This window comes from Pongo abelii, chromosome 5, assembly GCF_028885655.2.
Source record: "Pongo abelii isolate AG06213 chromosome 5, NHGRI_mPonAbe1-v2.0_pri, whole genome shotgun sequence".
NCBI classification, from domain to species: Eukaryota; Metazoa; Chordata; class Mammalia; order Primates; family Hominidae; genus Pongo; species Pongo abelii.
The window spans coordinates 162380110-162394267 of NC_071990.2; the positions used below are offsets into that span (position 1 = coordinate 162380110).

General features: G+C 43.3%; 1 protein-coding gene across 1 annotated transcript in view; it reads right to left on the reverse strand.

Annotated features, from left to right (window-relative positions):
* Positions 1–14158, reverse strand: part of LPA (lipoprotein(a)) — a 261628-nt gene that overhangs the window by 107102 nt on the left and 140368 nt on the right. Inside the window, 4 exon segments of the mRNA XM_063725300.1 lie at positions 3933–4092; positions 5325–5506; positions 9478–9637; positions 10870–11051. Of these exon segments, the coding sequence (XP_063581370.1) occupies positions 3933–4092; positions 5325–5506; positions 9478–9637; positions 10870–11051 (684 nt within the window).

Consider the following 14158-nt stretch of genomic DNA (forward strand, 5'->3'; position numbering starts at 1 on the left):
ACGCAGGGGCTCCCCACACCCTCTCCTTGGTGCTGCAACAAGGTCATTACCGGTGCCTTTCTAATATTCCCATTAAAAGTACCATATGATTGCCACAAGCACAAATGGCTCTCAATCACCAATCCTCTCTGCACAGTTCTCATAATTAATAGATTATTCTATTAAAAAAAAAAAACCTCTAAAGCAGCAAATGCTTCTTAGACACACTGAGATAGTACATACATGTGGCCAAAAAATGATCAGAGTATTCTCCCTCTGCCTTCTGCCCAATCCATCTCTCTGGAATAACTGGTATAGATTTTGATGTCTGTATTGTGGAATTGTTTATTCACATACAAATGTATCTCTATCTGTCTACCTCTCCGTATCTCTCTCCGTAGGACTTCATATGCTAATGTGCGAGTTGCAACTAACATGTAGTTCTTCAGAGAATACTTGGCATCCAGGAGGATAAGCTTTCCAGGTCAACCTTCACACTCCTGTACTCAAAACCTAGCGAAAAGGCTCTACCTTTCCCATGGAAAAGCATTGTGCAAATAGTATTGCTGTCTGTCATTCCCATATCACATGGGTCAAGTTTCTGCAAGACTTCTCAAAGCTGCCCTAGAAAACTTGCTCCCAGGCAGGATGCAGTATCTCTGGAATGTGTTCCTGAGCAGGACCTTCTCTCCTGCTCTCAGTCTATCCTCTGCTGGCTGCAGCCACTCTGGAACTCAGGGAAAGGGGGATGAGTTGAAAGAACAGTGGGACCCACGGCATAAAGGAAGACGGCGGGGTACACTATGAGATCTGAAGATGTCAGAGAGCTATGGAGGATTCAGAGAACAATGAATTAGGAGGCAAAGCAGTTGAGGAGTTTGGGCTGTGGGGATCTTGAAGCTTTCGCTCTTCCTTATGCCTCCCAAGAACGTTCCTCCAACCTCTCAGTGGCCTCACATTCATGACCTGTGGCTGCCTGAGAAAGTGGGAAGTGTATCATGGGCCATGGGGATGCAACACTCTCTCTCTAGAGACTCTATACTTGTGTCCTAGTCTCAACCCCAGACCCTCCATTCCAGGAAGCTGGTTCAATGAGCAACGGGATGTACTAAGAACCCGAGCTCGTGACAAATTTATTTCTTCCTTGGCTTCTCTCTTTTGAATACATGGAATATTCTTACTATGCAATACACCTCAGCGTTCAACACTTTGCGATTACTCTACGATTTGCAATATCCCTTTTAAACCACACAGTCACCTTTCATTAATATTACATACCATCGTGCATGAGGTAAGAAAGTTTCAATGGCACACTTCCAATTATTCCCTACATGATTTATGCTAAGTGTTCAAATTCTTACTTCTACAGGTGCAAAAATTAAACATATTGCTATCATTTTGCTTCAAGTAGTCAACTCTCATTTAAAAATATATAGAAATTTGGTCAAGAAAATATTTTGCATTTACATGTACATTTGCCAACTGCTGGGTTCTTCATTACGTGGGCTGCACAAAGTTCCCTTCTTGTGCTATTCTTCTTCTACCTCATTCCTTCAGGTCACCTCTCTTGTTACATCAGCCTGCTGATTCCAAATTCTTACAGTTTCCGCTTTCTTTTTGGGGACAGTGCACGGTATACATTTATGCAACATGGATGATCTTCAAGGCATTTTACTGCTATTTAGCATTCTTGGTTGATCTCTTCTTGTTCCCGTTTACCACATTAATAACATTCCCGGTACCTGGCTTCCAGTGTTTTTGACGAGAATGCATTAGCAATTTGTATCACTGTTCTCTTAGCAAGAAACAGCTTGTTTTTCCCCGGTTTCTCATAAGAAGTTTCTTCTTATTATACCTTCGTCTTCTTAACGTCAAACTGTGAAATACAAAACTGCATCATACTGGATTTTTTCTTTTTTTCGAAATCCCTATTTGATACATTGAGTTTCCTGTTTTTGAGATTTTGTTAACATTCTTCATAATTGAAAAGTTCTCGGCCAGCCTTGATTCCGGTATTTGTTTCTGTCCCTATCTCCCTTTCTCTTTTCTGTGACTTGCTTCCCACATGCAGGAAATCTTTTCCTATTTTGCAACATGTCTGTGAGCTTCAGTTGATTTTTTATTCCACTATTTCTTGAGGGTTGTGTGTGTGTGTGTGTGTGTGTGTGTGTGTGAACTTGTGAGTATTTGAGTGTGTGTGTATGGGTGTGTTGTGTGTGTGTGTATGCGTGTAGTTGGTTCTGTAGAATTGATTTTTGGTTACTTTCTTCTTCGGAAACGTCTACATTGATCAGGCGGCCATCCAGTAATTTTTTCATTGAAGACATAGCTTTTTATATTAGGTCTTTAATTTTATTTGGCTATTCTATACTGTTACTTTCTTTTGATATTTTATTTGTTTTGTTCCATATTCACCTTTTTGTAAATACTTGAAATAGTTATCATAGTGATATGTCAAATTTTCATGCCATTCTAATCATTTCTGTCATTCCCGCGCCCGTTTGTATTGCCTGATTTATTTCCTGGTCATGGATCGCACGACATGCTTTTTCTACATGTAGTCACATTTTAAATTTAGGACTCACTCTGGGGATACCGCATAGCTCAGCCAGTGGACTTCGTTGTTTACTTCTAAAGAGAGTTGAGATTTCCTCTCACAGGCACTTCATTGACTTGGAACCCGATTTCATGCTTGGACACTTGCTTTTCAGCTGTGCAAGGGTTAGTCTGCAGCTGCCTTTATTCTAGTAATAGGCTAATTCTACTTTTAAACTATGGCTGTTCTGGGGTCTCCACTGAATTGGCAGTGTGTTCTGTGAGGACTCTCTCGTCTAGCTGGTAAGAACTCCAATATCCCAGAGTGCTATGTGATCTCTGTCTTCTTTATTGAGCTTGCTCTTCTCTTGCAGATGCTCTTTCTAAGGAAATGTTCTTTGCCATACGTTCTTGTGGAACCATTTTCTGTGCACATGCAGTGTCATGTTTAGCCAAGGACTGGAGGAGACTTCTATGCATATTTGTAGAGCTCCTTTCCTCCACAAACCAGTCCTTATTTGTAGCAGACCTAGAAAATTTCAACTACCAGAGTCATCACAAACTCCAATCCCTCTCCACCGTTCAGACAGATGGCTACAGTTTGCTTGGTTTCCACCACCTTGCTCTGCAGTGCAGGAAGGGTAACCAGGAAGAAAGCCAAGGCATCTATGGAGTTGAGCTCAACACTGCCCCTCTCTCAATGCTCTAGGTCCTCTACCAGCTGTTGTCCAACATGTAGAAATGGTTTTTCCAGGTCTTTGCTAGTCACTTATGGCCAAAAAAATTGGCCAGAGTGCAGTCAGACTGGGGTTCTGTCCATCTACACATCCCTTTTACTTTTCAGCATCCCTCTCTTTGCTGACTCTCATCTGCCTTTTTGCCTTTGCTTTTCTCTCCCTGGGAACCCATATCCCTTCAGGCCACTGGTACTTAGGACCGAGTGTTTTTCTACCCATTGGAATATATGTAGATCTAGAAAGAGATAGATTCACCTCTCCATAAATATGCACACATTCTTTCCTCATATGCCCAGACAGAAAAGGCATACACAACCTTCCCTTCAGGAACTGGTAGTCAGAATAACACAATTCCAATTGGAAAGTCTTCATTGACCCTTGGTAGGTGTTGTGGAAGGCTAATCTAAGTGTTTGGTCATTTGTCATTCTGACTGTTTTCTTAATGTGATGTCCTCACCTCCAGATTTCCCTTCTGCTCCAGAAAACTACGAGGAAGGAGAGGCAGCTTCACATTTCTCTTCTCTCAGACCCTTAGCTCTAAGGCAATCATCCTGAGACATTTTGCTACACCAACTGCATCTGACACAAGTTGAGTTCGGAGAACTCATCTTGAAGCATGTCTCTTCCAACAGAATCTTCAGTTGGCCCTTTCTTCTCTTACGGTAAAGAACAAAGACATACCCATTTGGGTAGTTTTCTGGGGTCCGACTATGTGAGTGTGGTGTCATAGATGACCAAGCTTGGCAGGTTCTTCCTGTGACAGTCTTGAAGTATGTGCCTCGATAACTCTGTCCATTACCGTGGTAGCACTCCTGCACTCCAGGCCTTTGCTCAGTCGGTGCTGAAATGAAAACAGAAGAAATCATGATGAGTGTCTCTTAGAACAGGGAAAGATGTGAAGTCATTTATGACACAACCAGAAAGGAGTCTATGAGAATTACAACCGTTCTCTTTTCCTTATCCATAGGCAGATGGATATGAAAAAACCAACCAACAAACAAACACCAAAGCAACAGATTCCTACCATTCTAGAACCGTAGGAAGTTCTTGGAAATATTTCACCTGACACCTTAGAGAAACAGAACAGATCAGAATCCCTCTCATTGGAAAGTGTGCTCACGAGCAAGCACCTTTCTGGGAACCTCTACTGAATGTTCATGAGAAAGATGGGGCAGGAGCGAGCAAAGGGCATGGCATTTGGTAATGCGGGCTGCAGAGGGTAATTGGCTGTCGGGGGCAGAGGTGGGGACAGACATGGACATTTTGCATGTTTCCCTAGACCGTTGATCATGAAAGCCAAGGCCTTTGGCTTCCGGGCCATGGGGCAGAAAACGGTCCTATACATCTGACTGAAGGCAAAGACACTTTGCTGCTCAGGGATGTGTGCAGGCCAAAAGCTTATTCCTTTGGAGGAAAGAGGGAATCCTCTCGTGCCCCGCATCCTGAATTGCAATAAAGTAGAAGTCTACTACTCTTTCTCTCCAGAACCCTCACAGGTACAAGTGCCATCAGAAAGACGTTTAAGAACACTGAGAAATCACTCCCTTCAAAGCCTAGGGCTGCAGAGCCTTAGAGCATTGGGAGCTCATGCACTGCTCCACAGACCCAGGACGATACGGAATTACTGCAGCCCTGGTGGCTTTCTCCAGGGTGGCAGGCTCCAGAGCCACACTTCTGGGAATCTGGAATGCTGAAGATTGCACTGAATGCTTTCTACTTGAAGAAAGCCCAGGTAAAGCTTACTGGCTTGGAAAGAGTCACACACCCGACAGCATGATACAATGAAAATTTTGACTAGGACACTGAGAGAGCCCGGTTTGCAATGAGGAGAGTTGTGAAGTTGATCACCCTGGAGGGTTTGTGCCCATCCTAAAGACACAGCCCAACCACGTTGCGCCAGAAATCACTCCGCTGGCTCCCCCAGAGAGTGCACGGAGGCTTCCTGCTACATGGCAGAACTCAATCAATGCTCGAGCATCCGTGTACCATCGAAGCCTGCTGCATCAGTGGGAATTTCCATGGCTTTTCATCCCAGCGTCCAAGCGTGTAGATGTCTGGCCACAGGCTCCTTACCTTGTTCGGAAGGAGCCTCTAGGCTTGGAAGCGGGGTAGCAGTCGGAGGCGCGACGGCAGTCCCTTCTGCGTCTGAGCATCGTGTCAGGTTGCAGTACTCCCACCTGACATTGGGATCCGTCGTATAACAATAAGGGGCTGCCACAGGATCTGGATTCCTGCAGTAGTTCCTGATCAAGCCACTGGAAATTCCAAAACGATACACGTCACAAGAGGTGGGACAATATGCAGGGGCTCCCCACACCCTCTCCTTGGTGCTGCAACAAGGTCATTACCGGTGCCTTTCTAATATTCCCATTAAAAGTACCATATGATTGCCACAAGCACAAATGGCTCTCAATCACCAATCCTCTCTGCACAGTTCTCATAATTAATAGATTATTCTATTAAAAAAAAAAAACCTCTAAAGCAGCAAATGCTTCTTAGACACACTGAGATAGTACATACATGTGGCCAAAAAATGATCAGAGTATTCTCCCTCTGCCTTCTGCCCAATCCATCTCTCTGGAATAACTGGTATAGATTTTGATGTCTGTATTGTGGAATTGTTTATTCACATACAAATGTATCTCTATCTGTCTACCTCTCCGTATCTCTCTCCGTAGGACTTCATATGCTAATGTGCGAGTTGCAACTAACATGTAGTTCTTCAGAGAATACTTGGCATCCAGGAGGATAAGCTTTCCAGGTCAACCTTCACACTCCTGTACTCAAAACCTAGCGAAAAGGCTCTACCTTTCCCATGGAAAAGCATTGCGCAAATAGTATTACTGTCTGTCATTCCCATATCACATGGGTCAAGTTTCTGCAAGACTTCTCAAAGCTGCCCTAGAAAACTTGCTCCCAGGCAGGATGCAGTATCTCTGGAATGTGTTCCTGAGCAGGACCTTCTCTCCTGCTCTCAGTCTATCCTCTGCTGGCTGCAGCCACTCTGGAACTGAGGGAAAGGGGGATGAGTTGAAAGAACAGTGGGACCCACGGCATAAAGGAAGACGGCGGGGTACACTATGAGATCTGAAGATGTCAGACAGCTATGGAGGATTCAGAGAACAATGAATTAGGAGGCAAAGCAGTTGAGGAGTTTGGGCTGTGGGGATCTTGAAGCTTTCGCTCTTCCTTATGCCTCCCAAGAACGTTCCTCCAACCTCTCAGTGGCCTCACATTCATGACCTGTGGCTGCCTGAGAAAATGGGAAGTGTATCATGGGCCATGGGGATGCAACACTCTCTCTCTAGAGACTCTACACTTGTGTCCTAGTCTCAACCCCAGACCCTCCATTCCAGGAAGCTGGTTCAATGAGCAACGGGATGTACTAAGAACCCGAGCTCGTGACAAATTTCTTTCTTCCTTGGCTTCTCTCTTTTGAATACATGGAATATTCTTACTATGCAATACACCTCAGCGTTCAACACTTTGCGATTACTCTACGATTTGCAATATCCCTTTTAAACCACACAGTCACCTTTCATTAATATTACATACCATCGTGCATGAGGTAAGAAAGTTTCAATGGCACACTTCCAATTATTCCCTACATGATTTATGCTAAGTGTTCAAATTCTTACTTCTACAGGTGCAAAAATTAAACATATTGCTATCATTTTGCTTCAAGTAGTCAACTCTCATTTAAAAATATATAGAAATTTGGTCAAGAAAATATTTTGCATTTACATGTACATTTGCCAACTGCTGGGTTCTTCATTACGTGGGCTGCACAAAGTTCCCTTCTTGTGCTATTCTTCTTCTACCTCATTCCTTCAGGTCACCTCTCTTGTTACATCAGCCTGCTGATTCCAAATTCTTACAGTTTCCGCTTTCTTTTTGGGGACAGTGCACGGTATACATTTATGCAACATGGATGATCTTCAAGGCATTTTACTGCTATTTAGCATTCTTGGTTGATCTCTTCTTGTTCCCGTTTACCACATTAATAACATTCCCGGTACCTGGCTTCCAGTGTTTTTGACGAGAATGCATTAGCAATTTGTATCACTGTTCTCTTAGCAAGAAACAGCTTGTTTTTCCCCGGTTTCTCATAAGAAGTTTCTTCTTATTATACCTTCGTCTTCTTAACGTCAAACTGTGAAATACAAAACTGCATCATACTGGATTTTTTCTTTTTTTCGAAATCCCTATTTGATACATTGAGTTTCCTGTTTTTGAGATTTTGTTAACATTCTTCATAATTGAAAAGTTCTCGGCCAGCCTTGATTCCGGTATTTGTTTCTGTCCCTATCTCCCTTTCTCTTTTCTGTGACTTGCTTCCCACATGCAGGAAATCTTTTCCTATTTTGCAACATGTCTGTGAGCTTCAGTTGATTTTTTATTCCACTATTTCTTGAGGGTTGTGTGTGTGTGTGTGTGTGTGTGTGTGAACTTGTGAGTATTTGAGTGTGTGTGTATGGGTGTGTTGTGTGTGTGTGTATGCGTGTAGTTGGTTCTGTAGAATTGATTTTTGGTTACTTTCTTCTTCGGAAACGTCTACATTGATCAGGCGGCCATCCAGTAATTTTTTCATTGAAGACATAGCTTTTTATATTAGGTCTTTAATTTTATTTGGCTATTCTATACTGTTACTTTCTTTTGATATTTTATTTGTTTTGTTCCATATTCACCTTTTTGTAAATACTTGAAATAGTTATCATAGTGATATGTCAAATTTTCATGCCATTCTAATCATTTCTGTCATTCCCGCGCCCGTTTGTATTGCCTGATTTATTTCCTGGTCATGGATCGCACGACATGCTTTTTCTACATGTAGTCACATTTTAAATTTAGGACTCACTCTGGGGATACCGCATAGCTCAGCCAGTGGACTTCGTTGTTTACTTCTAAAGAGAGTTGAGATTTCCTCTCACAGGCACTTCATTGACTTGGAACCCGATTTCATGCTTGGACACTTGCTTTTCAGCTGTGCAAGGGTTAGTCTGCAGCTGCCTTTATTCTAGTAATAGGCTAATTCTACTTTTAAACTATGGCTGTTCTGGGGTCTCCACTGAATTGGCAGTGTGTTCTGTGAGGACTCTCTCGTCTAGCTGGTAAGAACTCCAATATCCCAGAGTGCTATGTGATCTCTGTCTTCTTTATTGAGCTTGCTCTTCTCTTGCAGATGCTCTTTCTAAGGAAATGTTCTTTGCCATACGTTCTTGTGGAACCATTTTCTGTGCACATGCAGTGTCATGTTTAGCCAAGGACTGGAGGAGACTTCTATGCATATTTGTAGAGCTCCTTTCCTCCACAAACCAGTCCTTATTTGTAGCAGACCTAGAAAATTTCAACTACCAGAGTCATCACAAACTCCAATCCCTCTCCACCGTTCAGACAGATGGCTACAGTTTGCTTGGTTTCCACCACCTTGCTCTGCAGTGCAGGAAGGGTAACCAGGAAGAAAGCCAAGGCATCTATGGAGTTGAGCTCAACACTGCCCCTCTCTCAATGCTCTAGGTCCTCTACCAGCTGTTGTCCAACATGTAGAAATGGTTTTTCCAGGTCTTTGCTAGTCACTTATGGCCAAAAAAATTGGCCAGAGTGCAGTCAGACTGGGGTTCTGTCCATCTACACATCCCTTTTACTTTTCAGCATCCCTCTCTTTGCTGACTCTCATCTGCCTTTTTGCCTTTGCTTTTCTCTCCCTGGGAACCCATATCCCTTCAGGCCACTGGTACTTAGGACCGAGTGTTTTTCTACCCATTGGAATATATGTAGATCTAGAAAGAGATAGATTCACCTCTCCATAAATATGCACACATTCTTTCCTCATATGCCCAGACAGAAAAGGCATACACAACCTTCCCTTCAGGAACTGGTAGTCAGAATAACACAATTCCAATTGGAAAGTCTTCATTGACCCTTGGTAGGTGTTGTGGAAGGCTAATCTAAGTGTTTGGTCATTTGTCATTCTGACTGTTTTCTTAATGTGATGTCCTCACCTCCAGATTTCCCTTCTGCTCCAGAAAACTACGAGGAAGGAGAGGCAGCTTCACATTTCTCTTCTCTCAGACCCTTAGCTCTAAGGCAATCATCCTGAGACATTTTGCTACACCAACTGCATCTGACACAAGTTGAGTTCGGAGAACTCATCTTGAAGCATGTCTCTTCCAACAGAATCTTCAGTTGGCCCTTTCTTCTCTTACGGTAAAGAACAAAGACATACCCATTTGGGTAGTTTTCTGGGGTCCGACTATGTGAGTGTGGTGTCATAGATGACCAAGCTTGGCAGGTTCTTCCTGTGACAGTCTTGAAGTATGTGCCTCGATAACTCTGTCCATTACCGTGGTAGCACTCCTGCACTCCAGGCCTTTGCTCAGTCGGTGCTGAAATGAAAACAGAAGAAATCATGATGAGTGTCTCTTAGAACAGGGAAAGATGTGAAGTCATTTATGACACAACCAGAAAGGAGTCTATGAGAATTACAACCGTTCTCTTTTCCTTATCCATAGGCAGATGGATATGAAAAAACCAACCAACAAACAAACACCAAAGCAACAGATTCCTACCATTCTAGAACCGTAGGAAGTTCTTGGAAATATTTCACCTGACACCTTAGAGAAACAGAACAGATCAGAATCCCTCTCATTGGAAAGTGTGCTCACGAGCAAGCACCTTTCTGGGAACCTCTACTGAATGTTCATGAGAAAGATGGGGCAGGAGCAAGCAAAGGGCATGGCATTTGGTAATGCGGGCTGCAGAGGGTAATTGGCTGTCGGGGGCAGAGGTGGGGACAGACATGGACATTTTGCATGTTTCCCTAGACCGTTGATCATGAAAGCCAAGGCCTTTGGCTTCCGGGCCATGGGGCAGAAAACGGTCCTATACATCTGACTGAAGGCAAAGACACTTTGCTGCTCAGGGATGTGTGCAGGCCAAAAGCTTATTCCTTTGGAGGAAAGAGGGAATCCTCTCGTGCCCCGCATCCTGAATTGCAATAAAGTAGAAGTCTACTACTCTTTCTCTCCAGAATCCTCACAGGTACAAGTGCCATCAGAAAGACGTTTAAGAACACTGAGAAATCACTCCCTTCAAAGCCTAGGGCTGCAGAGCCTTAGAGCATTGGGAGCTCATGCACTGCTCCACAGACCCAGGACGATACGGAATTACTGCAGCCCTGGTGGCTTTCTCCAGGGTGGCAGGCTCCAGAGCCACACTTCTGGGAATCTGGAATGCTGAAGATTGCACTGAATGCTTTCTACTTGAAGAAAGCCCAGGTAAAGCTTACTGGCTTGGAAAGAGTCACACACCCGACAGCATGATACAATGAAAATTTTGACTAGGACACTGAGAGAGCCCGGTTTGCAATGAGGAGAGTTGTGAAGTTGATCACCCTGGAGGGTTTGTGCCCATCCTAAAGACACAGCCCAACCACGTTGCGCCAGAAATCACTCCGCTGGCTCCCCCAGAGAGTGCACGGAGGCTTCCTGCTACATGGCAGAACTCAATCAATGCTCGAGCATCCGTGTACCATCGAAGCCTGCTGCATCAGTGGGAATTTCCATGGCTTTTCATCCCAGCGTCCAAGCGTGTAGATGTCTGGCCACAGGCTCCTTACCTTGTTCGGAAGGAGCCTCTAGGCTTGGAAGCGGGGTAGCAGTCGGAGGTGCGATGGCAGTCCCTTCTGCGTCTGAGCATCGTGTCAGGTTGCAGTACTCCCACCTGACATTGGGATCCGTCGTATAACAATAAGGGGCTGCCACAGGATCTGGATTCCTGCAGTAGTTCCTGATCAAGCCACTGGAAATTCCAAAACGATACACGTCACAAGAGGTGGGACAATATGCAGGGGCTCCCCACACCCTCTCTTTGGTGCTGCAACAAGGTCATTACCGGTGCCTTTCTAATATTCCCATTAAAAGTACCATATGATTGCCACAAGCACAAATGGCTCTCAATCACCAATCCTCTCTGCACAGTTCTCATAATTAATAGATTATTCTGTTAAAAAAAAAAAACCTCTAAAGCAGCAAATGCTTCTTAGACACACTGAGATAGTACATACATGTGGCCAAAAAATGATCAGAGTATTCTCCCTCTGCCTTCTGCCCAATCCATCTCTCTGGAATAACTGGTATAGATTTTGATGTCTGTATTGTGGAATTGTTTATTCACATACAAATGTATCTCTATCTGTCTACCTCTCCGTATCTCTCTCCGTAGGACTTCATATGCTAATGTGCGAGTTGCAACTAACATGTAGTTCTTCAGAGAATACTTGGCATCCAGGAGGATAAGCTTTCCAGGTCAACCTTCACACTCCTGTACTCAAAACCTAGCGAAAAGGCTCTACCTTTCCCATGGAAAAGCATTGCGCAAATAGTATTACTGTCTGTCATTCCCATATCACATGGGTCAAGTTTCTGCAAGACTTCTCAAAGCTGCCCTAGAAAACTTGCTCCCAGGCAGGATGCAGTATCTCTGGAATGTGTTCCTGAGCAGGACCTTCTCTCCTGCTCTCAGTCTATCCTCTGCTGGCTGCAGCCACTCTGGAACTGAGGGAAAGGGGGATGAGTTGAAAGAACAGTGGGACCCACGGCATAAAGGAAGACGGCGGGGTACACTATGAGATCTGAAGATGTCAGACAGCTATGGAGGATTCAGAGAACAATGAATTAGGAGGCAAAGCAGTTGAGGAGTTTGGGCTGTGGGGATCTTGAAGCTTTCGCTCTTCCTTATGCCTCCCAAGAACGTTCCTCCAACCTCTCAGTGGCCTCACATTCATGACCTGTGGCTGCCTGAGAAAATGGGAAGTGTATCATGGGCCATGGGGATGCAACACTCTCTCTCTAGAGACTCTACACTTGTGTCCTAGTCTCAACCCCAGACCCTCCATTCCAGGAAGCTGGTTCAATGAGCAACGGGATGTACTAAGAACCCGAGCTCGTGACAAATTTCTTTCTTCCTTGGCTTCTCTCTTTTGAATACATGGAATATTCTTACTATGCAATACACCTCAGCGTTCAACACTTTGCGATTACTCTACGATTTGCAATATCCCTTTTAAACCACACAGTAACCTTTCATTAATATTACATACCATCGTGCATGAGGTAAGAAAGTTTCAATGGCACACTTCCAATTATTCCCTACATGATTTATGCTAAGTGTTCAAATTCTTACTTCTACAGGTGCAAAAATTAAACATATTGCTATCATTTTGCTTCAAGTAGTCAACTCTCATTTAAAAATATATAGAAATTTGGTCAAGAAAATATTTTGCATTTACATGTACATTTGCCAACTGCTGGGTTCTTCATTACGTGGGCTGCACAAAGTTCCCTTCTTGTGCTATTCTTCTTCTACCTCATTCCTTCAGGTCACCTCTCTTGTTACATCAGCCTGCTGATTCCAAATTCTTACAGTTTCCGCTTTCTTTTTGGGGACAGTGCACGGTATACATTTATGCAACATGGATGATCTTCAAGGCATTTTACTGCTATTTAGCATTCTTGGTTGATCTCTTCTTGTTCCCGTTTACCACATTAATAACATTCCCGGTACCTGGCTTCCAGTGTTTTTGACGAGAATGCATTAGCAATTTGTATCACTGTTCTCTTAGCAAGAAACAGCTTGTTTTTCCCCGGTTTCTCATAAGAAGTTTCTTCTTATTATACCTTCGTCTTCTTAACGTCAAACTGTGAAATACAAAACTGCATCATACTGGACTTTTTCTTTTTTTCGAAATCCCTATTTGATACATTGAGTTTCCTGTTTTTGAGATTTTGTTAACATTCTTCATAATTGAAAAGTTCTCGGCCAGCCTTGATTCCGGTATTTGTTTCTGTCCCTATCTCCCTTTCTCTTTTCTGTGACTTGCTTCCCACATGCAGGAAATCTTTTCCTATTTTGCAACATGTCTGTGAGCTTCAGTTGATTTTTTATTCCACTATTTCTTGAGGGTTGTGTGTGTGTGTGTGTGTGTGTGTGTGTGTGAACTTGTGAGTATTTGAGTGTGTGTGTATGGGTGTGTTGTGTGTGTGTGTATGCGTGTAGTTGGTTCTGTAGAATTGATTTTTGGTTACTTTCTTCTTCGGAAACGTCTACATTGATCAGGCGGCCATCCAGTAATTTTTTCATTGAAGACATAGCTTTTTATATTAGGTCTTTAATTTTATTTGGCTATTCTATACTGTTACTTTCTTTTGATATTTTATTTGTTTTGTTCCATATTCACCTTTTTGTAAATACTTGAAATAGTTATCATAGTGATATGTCAAATTTTCATGCCATTCTAATCATTTCTGTCATTCCCGCGCCCGTTTGTATTGCCTGATTTATTTCCTGGTCATGGATCGCACGACATGCTTTTTCTACATGTAGTCACATTTTAAATTTAGGACTCACTCTGGGGATACCGCATAGCTCAGCCAGTGGACTTCGTTGTTTACTTCTAAAGAGAGTTGAGATTTCCTCTCACAGGCACTTCATTGACTTGGAACCCGATTTCATGCTTGGACACTTGCTTTTCAGCTGTGCAAGGGTTAGTCTGCAGCTGCCTTTATTCTAGTAATAGGCTAATTCTACTTTTAAACTATGGCTGTTCTGGGGTCTCCACTGAATTGGCAGTGTGTTCTGTGAGGACTCTCTCGTCTAGCTGGTAAGAACTCCAATATCCCAGAGTGCTATGTGATCTCTGTCTTCTTTATTGAGCTTGCTCTTCTCTTGCAGATGCTCTTTCTAAGGAAATGTTCTTTGCCATACGTTCTTGTGGAACCATTTTCTGTGCACATGCAGTGTCATGTTTAGCCAAGGACTGGAGGAGACTTCTATGCATATTTGTAGAGCTCCTTTCCTCCACAAACCAGTCCTTATTTGTAGCAGACCTAGAAAATTTCAACTACCAG